Source organism: Carcharhinus amblyrhynchos, chromosome 8 (genome assembly GCF_965287045.1).
Source record: "Carcharhinus amblyrhynchos chromosome 8, sCarAmb.v2.hapA, whole genome shotgun sequence".
In the NCBI taxonomy this organism is placed as follows: Eukaryota; Metazoa; Chordata; class Chondrichthyes; order Carcharhiniformes; family Carcharhinidae; genus Carcharhinus; species Carcharhinus amblyrhynchos.
The window spans coordinates 96,603,800-96,619,093 of record NC_137331.1 but is presented as its reverse complement, the minus strand read 5'-3'; the positions used below and the strand labels follow the sequence as shown (position 1 = coordinate 96,619,093).

Here is a 15,294-nt window from a genome sequence, read left to right as displayed (position 1 = left end):
ACCCAATCTGAGGGGATGAATAATCCTCCCTTTGCAAGAATCCAAAATTAAAACGTGAGGTGGTCACAATTAATGGGGTGGTACAGTGGTTAGAACTGTTGCCTCACAGTGCTAGCTCGGGTTCGATTCCAGTCTTGGGTGACTGTCTATGTGGAGTTTTCACATTCTCGCCATGTCTGTGTGAGTTTCCTCCCGGTGCTCCAGTTTCCTCCCATAGTCCATAGATGTGTAGGTTAGCTGGATGGACCATGTTAAATTGCCTCTTAGTGTTCAAAGATGTGCAGGTTAGCTGGATTGGCCTGTTAAATTGCCTTAGTGTCCAAAGATGTGTAGGTTAGGTGGATTAGCCATAGTAAATTTACGGGGTTACGGGACTGGGGCGGGGTGGGGGCCTGGGTGGGATGATCTTTCGGAAAGTCTGTGCAGACCCAAAGGGATAAAATGGTTTCTTTCTTCACGGTAAGAAGTCTCACAATACCAGATTAAAGTCCTGATGTGGAGTTGCCGGCAGGTTTATTTGGAATTACAAGCTTTTGGAGCAGTGCTTCAAAAACTCATGATTCCAAATAAGCCTGTTAGACTTTAACCTGGTGTTATGAGACTTCTTAATATTGCCCACCCCAGTCCAATGCCAGCATGTCCCCATCATGGCTCTTTCTTCTTGTGGGGTTCAATGGATGAATTTAGTTTTATGATTTGATGATCATAAGGTGACATTCTGAACCAGGAGCACAAATTATTAGTTTTAGTCATAGAATGGTTGAGGAATGGAACGTCACCATTGTGTCATAGAAAAGGCTGCTTTTAGAGGATGAAGTCAAGAGAGGCTTGAGTGGGAGGAAATTTTATTCTGCAGTTAGCTGTACTGTCAGATGTGGCTTAGTGGCAGCACTCTTGCCTCTGAATCCGCAGGCTGTGTGCTCCTAGTCTCACTTGATGGAGTTAAGTACATAATCTCGTCTGATACTCCAGTGTAGGATTGGAGGAGTGCTGCAACATCAGTCTTTTGCATGAGACACTGAACTGATTATCTGGTCATTATCCCATTGTTTTTGAAAAGTGGCTGCTGGGTTTCCCACATTAAAACAGTGACTATGTCTTATTGGTTATGCAGCACTTTGCGACATTCTGAGGTTCAGAAAGGCATTACACAAAAATAAGGCTCCTTTTTCATCTTTTTTTCTATATTGGCTGACGCCTGCTTACAACCTGAGGTGCAACGACCGCTCATTTTTGCTGCATAGACAGCCACAGTTCAACAAACAAATAAAAGATGACTCAAGAGATCGAATAATTCAAGAAGAACTGACTCATGAACATGAATAGTTTACACTTCTGTCTTTGTTAGCTCAAGCAGTTTAACTTTGCTTTGTGAACACTGAACATGCTAATGGAACTGTTTCCATAGAGGTGGAAGAGTGTGATTAGTCATTACCAAGCATTTTGACACTTAAGTGTCCTAGCACTCAAATCATCAATGTGATAATAGAAAAAAAGCCAGTGTTTATGTAAAATAATCTGGATGCTGAAAATCTGAAATAAAAGCAGAAAGCGCCGGATATACTGAGAGTGATTGAGCTGGATGGAACCCGAGAATGCACGCACTAGAGTGGCAGGCAGTTTCCCGACCCCAATACTGGCCATTTTAAAGGGAGTAAGAAGTCTCACAACACCACATTAAAGTCCAACAGGTTTAGGGGCAAATCCCGAAAGCTACTGGCATTTGCTACCTGTTTACCCCAGTCCAACGCCGGCATCTCCGCATCATTTTAAAGGGAGGCAGGTTCAGGACCCAGCAGAGGTGAGCACCACCTCCTACCCTGGCAAGCAACAAGGTGGGGTGCATTTAAATATGTTAGGGGCCTTGTTAAGGTCCATTAAAAGAGGCCATTTGGCATTATTCAATTAGCTTCCATTTTCCTGATGGGATGAGGGTCACACTTAACTGCCTGAAGGGCTAGCACTCATAGATCATAGGACATAGAATCCTACAGTGCAGAAGGAGGCCATTCGGCCCATTGCATCTACACTGACCACAATCCCATCCAAGCCCTAATCCCATCACTTTATGCATTTACCCCACCTAGTCTCCCTGACACTAAGGGGTAATTTACCTTGGCCAATCTGTGCATCTTTGGACTGTGGGAGGAAACCAGAGCACCCGAAGGAAACTCACGCTAACATGGAGAGAATGTGCAAACTTCATACAGACAGTGACCCAAGTGGGAATCGAACCCGGGTCCCTGGCTCTGTGAGGCAGCAGTGCTAACCATTGTGCCATCGTGCCGCCCACTCCAGGCAAGACAACAAGCCCTGTCTGTCTCGGTGCAACTGTGTCCAAAGACTGCCCTGTAGAGACAACCACTCTACAGGTGCCCTGGCTGATTCTAATTTTTTAAAAGATTTGCCATTCACTTTAGCACTTATTGTTCCTTTACTGCAGAGTGGTGCTCCAGATAGTTGATCATTTGATCGGTCAGCAACTCTCAACAATTGCCCAAATGGGGTGAAAATTCAACCTTAAAACAACTAATGCTCCTCTGACTTTTAAAGGTCTGTGGGACAAGCTGCCAGAGCAGGGCAGGCTCACCCCAAACTTTTCAGCCAGGGTTTTGGGGGCTCCAGTGCCCCTTTGTACCTGTGTTAAATTTCTGTATGGGCTGTTTCTACAGTGATACTAACCTGTAAAAAGATTGGATAGTGTAAAATGAATGCATTAAGCCTTGATTCAGATGACCTACCCCAATAAATTTGGAAGGAATATATATTTTTATGGATGGAAAATCTCATAATCTTTAATTATTCTATTATATTATACTAAAACATAGAAACCCAATTATTTGCTCAGTAACAGTAGCAGCACAATTAGCTGACAGGACTCAAGAAGAAATCTAATGGGCTTCACATTGCTGAAGCAACTTTGTCATGAATAACAGATGATATCAAGATCATAATTAGAGAACAATCAGGGCTTTCACCAGCACTTGTGGCAGTTGCTAAACAAACTCTCTCATCAACCAATGCAAAACAGTTACCCAAATGCACACATTGAGAAACACACAGAAACATATATGCACCTTGCATATATATGTGTATTTTTTAAAAAATTGTTCATGGGATGTGGACGTCGCTGGCTGGGCCAGCATTTATTGCCCAAATCTGAAGGCATTTAAGAGTCAATCACATTGCCATGGATCTGGAATTACATGTGGGCCAGACCAAGGAAGAATGACAGATTTCTTTCCCTAAAGGACATTAATGAATCAGTTGGGTTTTTACAACAATCAACAATGGTTTCATGATCATCATTAGCATCTGCAGATGTTAGCCTGCACTGAGATCAGGCAATCAGTTTTATCACTGTATAACTCACAGATCATTCATCAACTTACTCTATCCTCAACCAAAAGTCACATTTCTTAGCTTAACATGGACTAACCCACAGGCTATCAACTTCCTGGCCTGTCCAACAGATCACATTCCCTTCCTACAACCACTTCCTTCACACCGTTACCTATTTATCCAGCCCCAGCTCCTCAGTGTGTGTGTGTGTGTGTGTGTGTGTGTGTGTGTGTGTGTGTGTGTGTGTGTGTGTGTGTGTGTGTGTGTGTGTGTGTGTGTGTGTGTGTGTGTGTGTGTGTGTGTGTGTGTGTGTGTTTAGCAGCAAATACTTCTGAAACTTTAACCAGCAACATGCTCAAACATGGTTGATACCATGATACATCACTTCATTATATATAAAAATATATGTACAAGCATGTACAAAGATACAAATAGATGCATACATATCAACTCTGCGACAAAAATCCAATTCTCATAATCTAGTCTATATTCTGTATGCTTTTTTTGTAGTAAATCCTATTTTTGGGATTTTTCACATCCAGCAGAGGAATACACTTCCTGGCATTGTGTTAGCTGCAGCTTCACAATAATTTCACATCCAAAGATTGACTGACAGAGAATCATGTGTAGTGCATACTATTGTGTAGTGTCAGTGGCAGGAGCTTCATACATTGGGCAGTACAAATACATAGAGAAAAACTGATAGTGACAGCTGAACATTCTTGATAAAGCCGATTGGCAGTAACATTTAAGGATTTGACGAATCCAGTTCTGAAGAGGTTTCAGTGTGATACTGAAAAGTGACAATGGCTGCTCATGAAATGCCTGTTGGTGTGATATACCAGAGAATTAATCAAGTCAAAGATGATCTTTGAATGGGGATTGGGAATTTTGAATGCTGTATACGATCAGCACTCAGACAAAGAGAGCGCCGACTTAGCAATAATGGCAGTGAGGTGGTACAATGGTTCACTGTTCCCAAACGTAGTGAGCAAATGGGGATTAGCATTATCATCATGAGACAAGGCACTATTGTGAATTAATCTAGCTTGTTCAGGCTTGAAAAGAAACATCTTTGTATCTCAGGATCCATTCACGTTCAACGAGCAAACAAAGTTGGATAAACATCTATAAACACTGAACCATGACAGGCAGATCTTGATTTTCAGATAGCTATTAGGTTACAAAGCAACATTCCCCCATTAATTTTAACCATGTTAAAATAATGCTGGTTATTATTTTACATGGAATGAAAGTGAGACAAATGGGTTGATATCCCTTTTGTCACCCTTGTTCAGTGTGGACACTATATTGGGCTGTTTTCAATTTATTAGCTGCTCCTCAAAGCCATTGACTCCCTCATAATGTTCAGTGCCTCACAAATCTCCTCTCTAATGTCTCACCTTTAAAAGCTAATTATCAGCTATGTCTGCGCCAATTGCTCTGATCCCTTTAGCCTGGGCTTCCATCTCAGAATCACAGAATCATAAAGTACCACAGTACAAAAAAAGAGGCTGTTTGGCCCATTGAGTCTGCACTGACACATGAAAGGTCCTGACCTGCCCAACTAATCCCCCTTACCAGCATTTGGCCCTTAGCCCAGAATATTATGACCTGCCAAGTACTCATCCAGGTACTTTTTAAGGGGTGTGAGGCAGCCCACCTTCACCACCCTCCCAGGTAGTGCAGCCCAGACTGTCACCACCCTCTGGGTAAAAAGGTTTTTCCTCAAATCCTCCCTAAACCTCCCAATCCTCACTTTTAACTTGAGTCCCCCCTAACTGACCTTCAACTAAAGGGAATAGCTGCTCCCTATCCACCCTGTCCATACGCCTCATAATCTTCAACATCTCAATCAGGTTGCCCCTCAGTCTTCTCTGCTCCAGAGAAAACAACCCAAGCCTAACCAAGCTCTCCTTATAACTTAATTCTTATTTACAGTGAAGTCATTGATCATAGTAGGGGTATTTTTATTTGGGGAGGTCATGGTCCTTGCTTCTGACCTTTTTGGGGAAGTGACCTTTCTGAATAATTATCTTCCTCAGTTCCAAACCTTTTCTTCCAGTCCTCTGACTGAAATAATACTATGGTGTCATTAGTCTTAGCTGGCATTGGTCTTTTGTCCTATGAAATTCCATCCCTCTGGATATGCCTTTTAATATCTTTCTGGATTTCTTTTAATATTTATCTCAGTAAGCCCCTTCTATTTCCTGCAGAATTTGAATGTTTTCTCGATTGCATTTCAATTATTATATAGGTGACATTTACATATTCTGAGCCTGTTGTTTTTGGATACATTCTTTTTCTGGACCCTTATAACCTTAGGGATATTTGACCTGTCTTCCACTGCAGCATTGTTGTAACCTTTCCTGATGTACTTGGTTTAGTTGTTTCCTCATTTAGCCCTTTGAAAGGTAAGGCCTGAATATTACCAGAAGTGGGTTACACAAGTGAAGGGATGGAGACTTGGACAGAAAAAGGTGGCAGAGTGTTGGCACTGCTGCCTCACAACGCCACAGTCCCTGGTTCAATTCCGGCCTCGGGTGACTGTGTGGAGTTTGCACATTCTCTCCGCGTCTGTGTGAATTTCCTCCAGGTGCACCGATTTCCTCCCACAGGGTTAGGTTGATTGGCCATGATAAATTGCCCCTTAGTATCGGGGGGATTAAGACTGTAAATATATGAGGTTACGGGGATGGGACCTGGGTGGGATTGTGATTGGTACAGGCTCAATAGGCCAAATGGCCTCCTTCTGCACTGTAGATTCTGTAATTCTATGAAAAGCCAGGTGTTTGAGTTTTCCCACATGATCTGAGCTTTCACCACACCTGCTTTTTTTTTTGGCTTTCATGGTTTCCCACCTGGAAGTCAACTTGATTGACAGGTTGACTCAATAATGTAAGTTTAAAATGTTTTCCTCAGTTTCCTTGTGGGACAGGAGGAATACAAAGAACAGTACAGCACAGGAACAGGCCCTTTAGCCCTCCAAACCTGCGCTGATCACATTGTCCTATCTAGACCAACCGCTTATATCCTTCTATTCCCCATCTGTTCATGTGTCTATCTAGAAAAGTCTTAAATGTCGTTAATGTATCTGCCTCAACCACCTCACTTGGCAGTGCATTCCAGGGGTACAACCCCCCCAACTCTCTGTGTAAAAGAAGCTCCCCGCACATCTTCATTGAACATTCCGCCCGCCCCCCCCCCCCCCCCATCTTGAACTTGTGCCCCCTTGTAATTATCATTTCTGCCCTGGGAAAAAGCTTCCAACTGTTCACCCTATCTATACCCCTCATAATTTTGTAAATTTCTATCAGGTCGCCCCTCAGCCTCCATCTTTCCAAGGAGAACAATCCCAGTTCATTCTAGCTAATACCCTCCATATCAGGCAACATCCTGGTAAACCTTTCCTGTAGTCTCTCCAAAGCCTCCACATCCTTCTGGTAGTGTGGCAACCAGAATTGTACACAGTATTCCAAATGTGGCCTAACCAACGTTTTATACAACAGTAATATAATTTGCCAACTTTTGTACTCGATTCTCCATCCAACAAAGGCAAGCATGCCATATGCTTTCTTCACCACCTTTTCCACATGTGCTGCTACTTTTAAGGATCTGTGGACCTGTACTCCCAGACCCCTCTATATATCTACGCTCCTGATGGTTCTGCTGTTTGTTTTATAGCTTCCACTTGAATTTGATCTACCAAAATGCATCACCTCACATTCGTCTAGATTAAATTCCATCTGCTGTTTCTCCACCCATTTTTCCAGCCTATCTATATCACTATCCGCAACTCCGCCAATTTTAGTATCATCTGAAAACTTGCCAATCAGACCAGCTATGTTTTCTTCCAAGTCATTTATATATATTACGGACAGCAGAGGTTCCAGTGCTGATAACTGTGGAACATCACGAGTTACAGACCTCCATTCAGAGAAACACCCTCCCACCGCTATCCTCTGTCTTCTATGACCAAGTAAAAAGTCTGACAACACCAGGTTTTAGTCCAACTGATTTATTTGATAATACTCACAAGCTTTTGAGGTTTCCCTCTTCGTCGGGTGAATGGAGAGTTCTGGCCTCAGACAGAGCATATAAAGCACAGACAGTTTTGACTGTGCTTTATATGCTCTGTCTGAGGCCAGAACTCTCCATTCACCTGACGAAGAGGGAAACCTCGTAAGCTTGTGAGTATTATCAAATAAATCGGTTGGACTAAAACCTGGTGTTGTCAGACTTTTTACTGTGTTTACGCCAGTCCAACGCCAGCATACCACATCATGACTTCTATGACCAAGCCAGTTCTGAATCCATCTAGCTAGTTCACTCCTGATCCAGGAAGATTTATCCTTTTGCACCAGCCCGCCATGTGGGACCTTGTTGAATGCTTTACTAAAGTTCATGTACGATAGGATAGAGGTGGAGAGACTCTTCCCGCTCAAAAAAGACAGTAGGACTAGGGGGCACAGCCTCAAGATAAAGGGGAGGCGGTTTAGAACGGAGTTGAGGAGGAACTTCTTCACTCAAAGGGTGGTGAATCTCTGGAATTCTCTGCCCGTTGAAGTGGTGGAGGCTGCCTCGCTAAATATTTTTAAGAAGCGGGTTGATGGGTTCTTGATAAGAGAGGGGATTAAGGGTTATGGGGAGAGGGCGGGAAAGTGGAACTGAGCCACGACAGATCAGCCATGATCTTATTGAATGGCAGGGCAGGCTCGAAGGGCTAGATGGCCTACTCCTGCTCCTATTTCTTATGTTCTTATGTTCTTAATATCTACAGCCCTTCCCTTGTCAATCATTTTTGTCACCTCCTTAAAAAACTCAATTAAATTAGTAAGACATGATCACCCACATACAAAACTATGCTGTCTGTCGCTAACAAGACCACTCAGGTTCAAATGTGTATGGATCCTATTGCTAAGAATCTTCTCCAACAATTTCCCTATCACTGACATCAAGCTCACTGGCCTATAATTCCCAGGTTATCCTTGCTACCCTTGACTGTCCTCCAATCCTCTGGGACCTCACCAGTGGCCAGTGAGGAAATAAAGATTTCTGTTAGAGGCCCAGTAATTTCATGTCTTGTCTGCCTCAGTAATCTGGAATAGATGCCATCTGGCCCTGGGGATTTGTGTACCTTAATGCTTTTTAATTCACCTAATACTTCCTCCCCTGTAATGATGACTTGTTCTAGAGGGTTTACGCACCCCTCCGAGACACTCATCAATCGACGTGCCCCTCTCCTTTGTGAATACCGATCCAAAGTACTCATTGAGGATCTCACCCACTTTCTTTGGTTCTACATATAATTTCCCTCCTTTGTCCTTGAGTGGACCAACTCTTTCTCTAGCTACCCTCTTGTTCTGAATATATATATATATATATGTATATATATTCTTGGGATTCTCCTTAATCCTATCTGCCAAGGACATTTTGTGACTCATGAGTAGAATGTTTCCCTGAGACCAACAAGGAGTCTTTGAGGCTCCTTTACCCACACCACCACCCCCCCTACACACACACACACACACACACACCCCCCCCCCCCCCCCCCGCGCCGCCCCCCCCCCCCCCCCCCCCCCCCCCAATCATGATCAGCCTGGAACATCTATCTTTCTATTCATTTGGATCCATGCAAAAAGCATCTCCATCAGCAAGGCCAGTGATTTGTGCCAGGTTTAGACAAAAATCAGAACTTAAATATTTAAATAAGGTCCCAGAATCAAAATTGTTCTGGGCGTCAGTGTGCCGGCATTTTCACATTAACCAATTGTGCAAAGATATAATTGGCCCAAGATTTGATTTAAACTGATTTGATTTATTATTGTCACATGATTTAGCATACTGTGAGAAATATTGTTTCTTGCGTGCTATACAGACAAAACATACTGTTCATTGAGTACATAGAGTAGAAGGAAAGGAGAAGGTCCAGAATGTAGCGTTACAGTCGTAGCTAGGCTGGGAGAAAGATCAATTTGATATAGGTAGATCCATTCAAATGTCCGATGGCAGCAGGGAAGAAGCTGTTTTTGAATCAGTTGTTATGTGTTCACAGACTTTTGTATCTTTTTCCTGACAGAAGAAGGTGGAAGGGAGTATGTACAGGTTGCGTGGGGTCCTTGAGCATATTGGCTGCTTATCTGAAGCAGCTGGAAGCATGGACAGAGTCAATGGATGGGAGGTTGGTTTGCGTGATGGATTGGGCTATGTTCACAACCCTTTGTAGTTTCTTGCAGTCTGCCTCAGAGCAGGAGCCATACCAAACCGTGATACATCCAAGTGCCTCTTACATTAAAGAACAATGTACAATCAAGAGTTTTATTTAAAATGACTTCAGGAATTTTTTTTTACATTTTGTTACAGAAGAAGTACCAGGTTCACATCAAGATTGCCCACATCATCAACTATCTAGGTCACTGCATTTCAGTCGGAGCCCTCATAGTCGCCTTTGTACTTTTTCTTTGCTTGAGGTATGTGAATCTGACATTACCTTATTAGCTGTGTTAGAATGTTCATAATTAGCTATCAAATCTGATCTCAGTGAACGATGATATGTTGGGAAAGCAAAACCGGAACATGCCAATTTATCCAGTTTCCCCTATGTTCTGTTAGCTGTCCACATCCCATCCCCGTTCAGTTTGCCTTCTGTGTGCCCCTTAATACTTCTCAAGTAACCATCCACCTCTCCTCTAAATGGCTCAATTTATTTTCCATATAGAAGGTATAAAAGGTATTTTATACCTTCTCAGTTGGCATATTTCTATACTCTTGCAATTCTTTGTGTGAAGGCTTTTTTCTGGATTTGTTTTTAAGCGAATTGACCAAAAATATACACTTGTCCTTGTGTTCACCAGAATCAGAATCACCAGAATCATACAGTGCAGAAAGAGGCCATTCAGCCCATCGAGTTGCACTGACCACAATCCCATCCTGGCCCTATCCCCATAACAACAGTTTACCCTAGCTAATCCCCCTGACACTGAGGGCCAATCCACCTAACCCGCAAATTTTTGGACTGTGGGAGGAAGCCGTAGCACCCGGAGGAAACCCATGCAGTTACAGGGAGAATGTGCAAACTCCACACAGACAGTGACCCAAGCTGGGAATTATACCTGGGTCCCTGGTGCTGTGAGGCAGCAGTGCTCACTACTGTGACTTTCAATGGCTTTCAAAAGAGAATTGGAATTTTATCTGGAGAGAAAAATTTGCACAGCTGTGGGAAAAGGTGGCAGAATGCAAATAGATGATTTGCTCTAGCAGAGACAACATAGGCAAGACAGGGTGACTGGCCTCCTTCTTTGCAGGATCCATTCTATGAATACCCGGAAACAATGATTGCTTCTGGGCATTCTTGGCATTTCTTTAGTCCACTGCTGCACTGTCTCACGTGGATCCCACCTTCCAAGACAACATTCTGCAAGATATAGTGAACTCTGATAATTACATTGGCCTTATGACATACCCATGACTCCTTAGTAGTCCGCGAACCACGCAGATGACAAATGTCATCTTTACTGTAAAATTGATAAAATCTTCAAACTCTGCACATGTAGTGTTCAATCCAACATGATGCACAATTCTTTATTTTCTTTATTCTGCATTTTTCTGCATTTTTGCATGAGAGAGGTATCATCCCCTTTTAATTGACAAATTAATTCTACATCTGTGCCCTTCTGAGAGAGGAGACAGTGTTTTCCCACAAAGGGTTCCTTACACATCTCAATCTCACCTTCAGTGATTTACATTAACATTCATCATTCCGTTCATGCGTTCCATTCAGCCTCCTCCCCTGTTTTTCACCTTACCCTATCAGCAAATCCTTTCTCCCTCATAGATTCATGGAGTGGTTACATTACAGAGGTACAGAGGAGGTCATTCAACGCGTTGGGTGGCAATCTTTGGCCGTGATCATCTCAGAACCAGAGAATCCTAATCAATGGATCTTTTCATGGTCTGAAACCCCGTCACCACCCACTACAATTCCTGTGGTGGATGGGATGGAAGAATTCCAGCTCTTTCGCGTGTGCTGGCCCTCCAGAGGAGCATTTCACCGTGTGCCATTCCCTTGCCTTTGCCTTGCAAATGTGTCCTTCTCAGATGATTATCCAATTCCCTTTTGAAAGCCTCAATTAGATCTCCCTTCACCACACTCCTAAGCAGTGCAATCTAGATCCTAACCTCATGCTGCGTGAAAATGTCTTTCTTCACGTTGTCATTGCATCTTTGCTCAGTTATTTTAAATCTGTGCTCTCTGATTCTTGTTCCTACCACCAATGGGAACAATTTCTCCATATCCATTCTGTCCAAACACTCAGGATTTTTAGTACCTCTATCAAATCTCTACTCAACTTTCTCCAGGACAAACAGTCCAATTTTCACCAATTTTCCCACGTGACTGAACTGCCTCATCCTTCGAACAGTTCTTATGAATCTTTTTTGCACCCTAATGCCTTCACATCTTTCCTAAAAATGTGATGCTCAGAACACTTTGCATGATGTCTTATGCAAGTTTTACCCACTTGGCTTGCTTTTGTACTCTATGCCCCTGTTGATAAAACCGAGGATTCCAGGTGCTTTATTAACCATTCTCTCAACCTTCCCTGCCACCTTCAATGATTTATATACATATGTACAAAGATCCCTGTGCTCCGCACCCCCTTTAGAATTGTACCTATTTTTATATTGGCCGGGGATTTTGTGCCCACATTTGTTGTGGGTGCAAATGGCAAATGAGAATTAAGATCCCATGAGAGTGAGAAAATGAGAATTCCCTCAGTGTGATATATCGGTGTGATTGTCACCACCTCACCCACCATTGATGTAAATGAGGTTCCCGCTCAGGAAGGTCGGGAACCTCGTTTAAATATATTAACATCGGACTTCCCCACTGTATCGTCCCCCCACACTGGGACCTCCCCCATATCGGTGAGGTTTACAAGTCTGGAGCAACATGAACCTGGTAAACAATCCAAGTCAGGGGCTCAAAGAAAAGTACAGCTCCCGGAGGGAGGAAGAGAGATGTGCCTGGGCAGCCCCCTCTGGGGAGCATTGGAGATTCCCTGTGTTCGTTGAGGATGTTTCCAGTGTATTGGAGGGAGAAGGTTGTTGTCCATTTGCATGTGGGAGGGTCTCCATGTGCGGAGAGGTGGTTCCTCTTTCTCAGTGTCCCAATCTCTGGAAACCTGACACATTACTGGCTTTTTCAGGTCCCACCCACCAGCATGATGGCGCAAGATACACCTCCAGGATGTTTCTCTTGGGAGTGTGGCAGGAAAAGCTGGCTATGCAGCCTGCGAGCTGCATGCTACTTTTTTCGCCTGAGCTTGCATTTAGAATCAAAAAGGAAAAATTCCGCCCATTGTCTTGTAAGCTAAATGAACCACTTCACACTCCTTTGCATTAAATTCCACCTACCACTTTCTTTCTTTATTCATTCATAGTACATGAGCATCACCATAAAGGTCATAATTTATTGGTCATCCTTAATTGCCCTTGAATTGAGGCCATTGCTGTGGGTCTGGCTAGACCCACATGTAGGCTAGACCAGGTAAGGACAGCAGATTTCCTTTCCTAAAGAGTATTCATGAATCTGTTGGGTTTTTTTTCAACAATCGATCATAGTCTTCATGGTCACCTGACTGAGACGAGCTTTATATTCCAGATTTATGTATTGAATTCTAATTCCACCAGCAGCCACTTGAACCCAGAGCATTTACAATATGTTACCACATTCCACCCATTTGTCCACTCATTCCACTAACCTTGCTCATGTTTCAATATTAAAACAGCCACAGAGACACAAGCAGAACTAATGCCTGGCATTTTCCAGCCCCCCTCCCCTTCTGCTCTCCCATGTCAGGGGGTTCTGGTAATAGAGGCAGATTGCCAATGGCCTCCAGCAGGGTCTTCCAGTCCCACCAAAGTCAATGGCCATTTGAGTTGCTCGCCGATCACACTGCCAGGGAACTCGCCATGAGGTGTCACCTTTGACTGGACCTGAAGATTCCACCGGAAAATCCTGCCCAATACATTGAAACGTCCAGAAATTTCCACTGCCTCCCGCAGTTGTTAATAGTGCAAATAACTAATGTGGATGTCAGACTGTTTGTAATGTTAAAGGAGGCAATCAGAGAGTGCTGACTTGCTGCCTTCAGTCATCTCACCACCATCACTGTGGCCTCAAACTCCTAACTCATTTCACAAGCCCTTCCCCACAATCCTACTTACAGCCATCAGAGAGAGAGGACTGGAAACCTGTCAATTGGAGTTAAGCAAGAATGTGGAGCTCTTAAGAGAAGAGCCAGTGTTTTTAATCTGTTACAACGCACCCTCTCCCAGTCCTCAGTTTTCAAAGCTGTTACCTATTTACAGAAAATTACAAAATGGGTAAATGTCTTTGAACTCAACAAGCTCACCACATTGTAACTTCACCTATGCAGCCTTTCATCATATCCATTTTTAGCTCCCTTCAGAAATGTGATCATTCTAATACTCTGCATTTCAGTAACGATGCCTGGTCTTTGCCCCACGGCCTGAATCTTGCGCATAATCGCTGGACCCAGAACAAGCTGTAGGATATGCTTTCTGCCATGATCAACATCTACCCGTGATTTCATACTGGCTCGTCAATTAACTGCTGCAAAAAGGGAGGGGGGGGCAGTGTTGTGAGAGGAGGGCAGGTGCCCAGAGATGTGAGAGCGTAAGCTGGCAGGCATTCAGTGAAGGTTGACAGTTGCTGTGGAGCAATGAGCTCAATAAAATGCTGCAAAGTGTGTCAATACTGCAGGTTCAGCACCTGACAGCAGACTACACAGGGACTTATCCTTCAAATGTTGTCCTAACCCCAGGTATTTTATCCCAGCCTGGGTGGAGCTTTTAGCAAAATGTGAAGGCAGCCTGGCTTAATAGGCTTAGTCCTGCCTAATTATCATCTTGTGAGTTTCTGACTCACACACTTGCCTACCGTCTGTAACGTTGCCCAGCAATGCGATGACTTTTGGATACATGTCTCATCACACTATTTCATGTGATCCCAGGCTGGCCTCACAGCTGCACATTCAGTGTTCAATTCTAATCCATGGTTTAGAGCAAACCTTGCACAATTCTAACTTCTATTCTTTTTCCTTGTGTTGGCTGTCATAGGAGCATCCGATGCCTTCGGAATATCATTCATTGGAACTTGATAACCACTTTCATACTGAGGAACTCCATGTGGTTTGCACTGCAAATGATTGATCATCAAATACACGACAGCAATGAGGTAAACTCCCACAATAGAATCCAGGCCTTCGTTGGCTGAAGTTTGTAAGTGCCTGGCAATGTGCAACTAGGCATTACGGGGCAGGAGGTTTGAATGTATTTGCTGCTATGTACTGAATTAGCTGATCCCATCAGGGGTCAGGAATGGGAGTGCCACAATTGGCCTCATCTCTGAGTTAGGAATGGAAAAGTGCAACCAACCAGCATTCCCGCCCCAATCGTTACGTACTGACCTGTACAGGAAAAATGTCCCGTGCTTAGGTGATGCATGATAATATGATTGGATTCATCTTCACAGCATCAAATAGATTGTCAACATTAATTGTTCAGACTCATCAGCCTGAGTTTTCATAATGTAGGAGATGGCCTCTGATTTATTCAAAAGGCCCAATTCTGGATATTCTGCCCCCAAGCCAGGTATCTGGTGGTTGTGGGGGAGGGGGGGGTGGTGGGAAGGCGAGGAGGGGGTGGCTGCGGCACAGATTGAACTTGTTAAATCACAGCTGCCATCAGTCAGATCTGGTTTTCACCAGTAGAAATGTCCAAAACATAACTTGTGCATTTTAGACCAATCAAAAGAATATCTAACGTTAGTGGAGTTCTTTGGAGAAGTAAGATACTTCTCTGGGTAGGTCCAGGGAGGGGAAGGTCAGATGTCCTTTTGAAAAAGGTGCCCTTTTTGCCCTTGGGGGA

General features: G+C 43.6%; 1 protein-coding gene across 2 annotated transcripts in view; it reads left to right on the top strand.

The window, feature by feature from the left end:
* LOC145346803 (corticotropin-releasing factor receptor 2-like) overlaps positions 1 to 15,294 on the top strand; it is a 227,050-nt gene that overhangs the window by 157,335 nt on the left and 54,421 nt on the right. For both annotated transcript variants that reach the window (XM_080194544.1, XM_080194545.1), the window contains 2 exons: positions 9,706 to 9,812; positions 14,485 to 14,602. In XM_080194544.1, the coding sequence (XP_080050670.1) occupies positions 9,706 to 9,812; positions 14,485 to 14,602 (225 nt within the window). The remainder of the gene's footprint in view (positions 1 to 9,705; positions 9,813 to 14,484; positions 14,603 to 15,294) is intronic.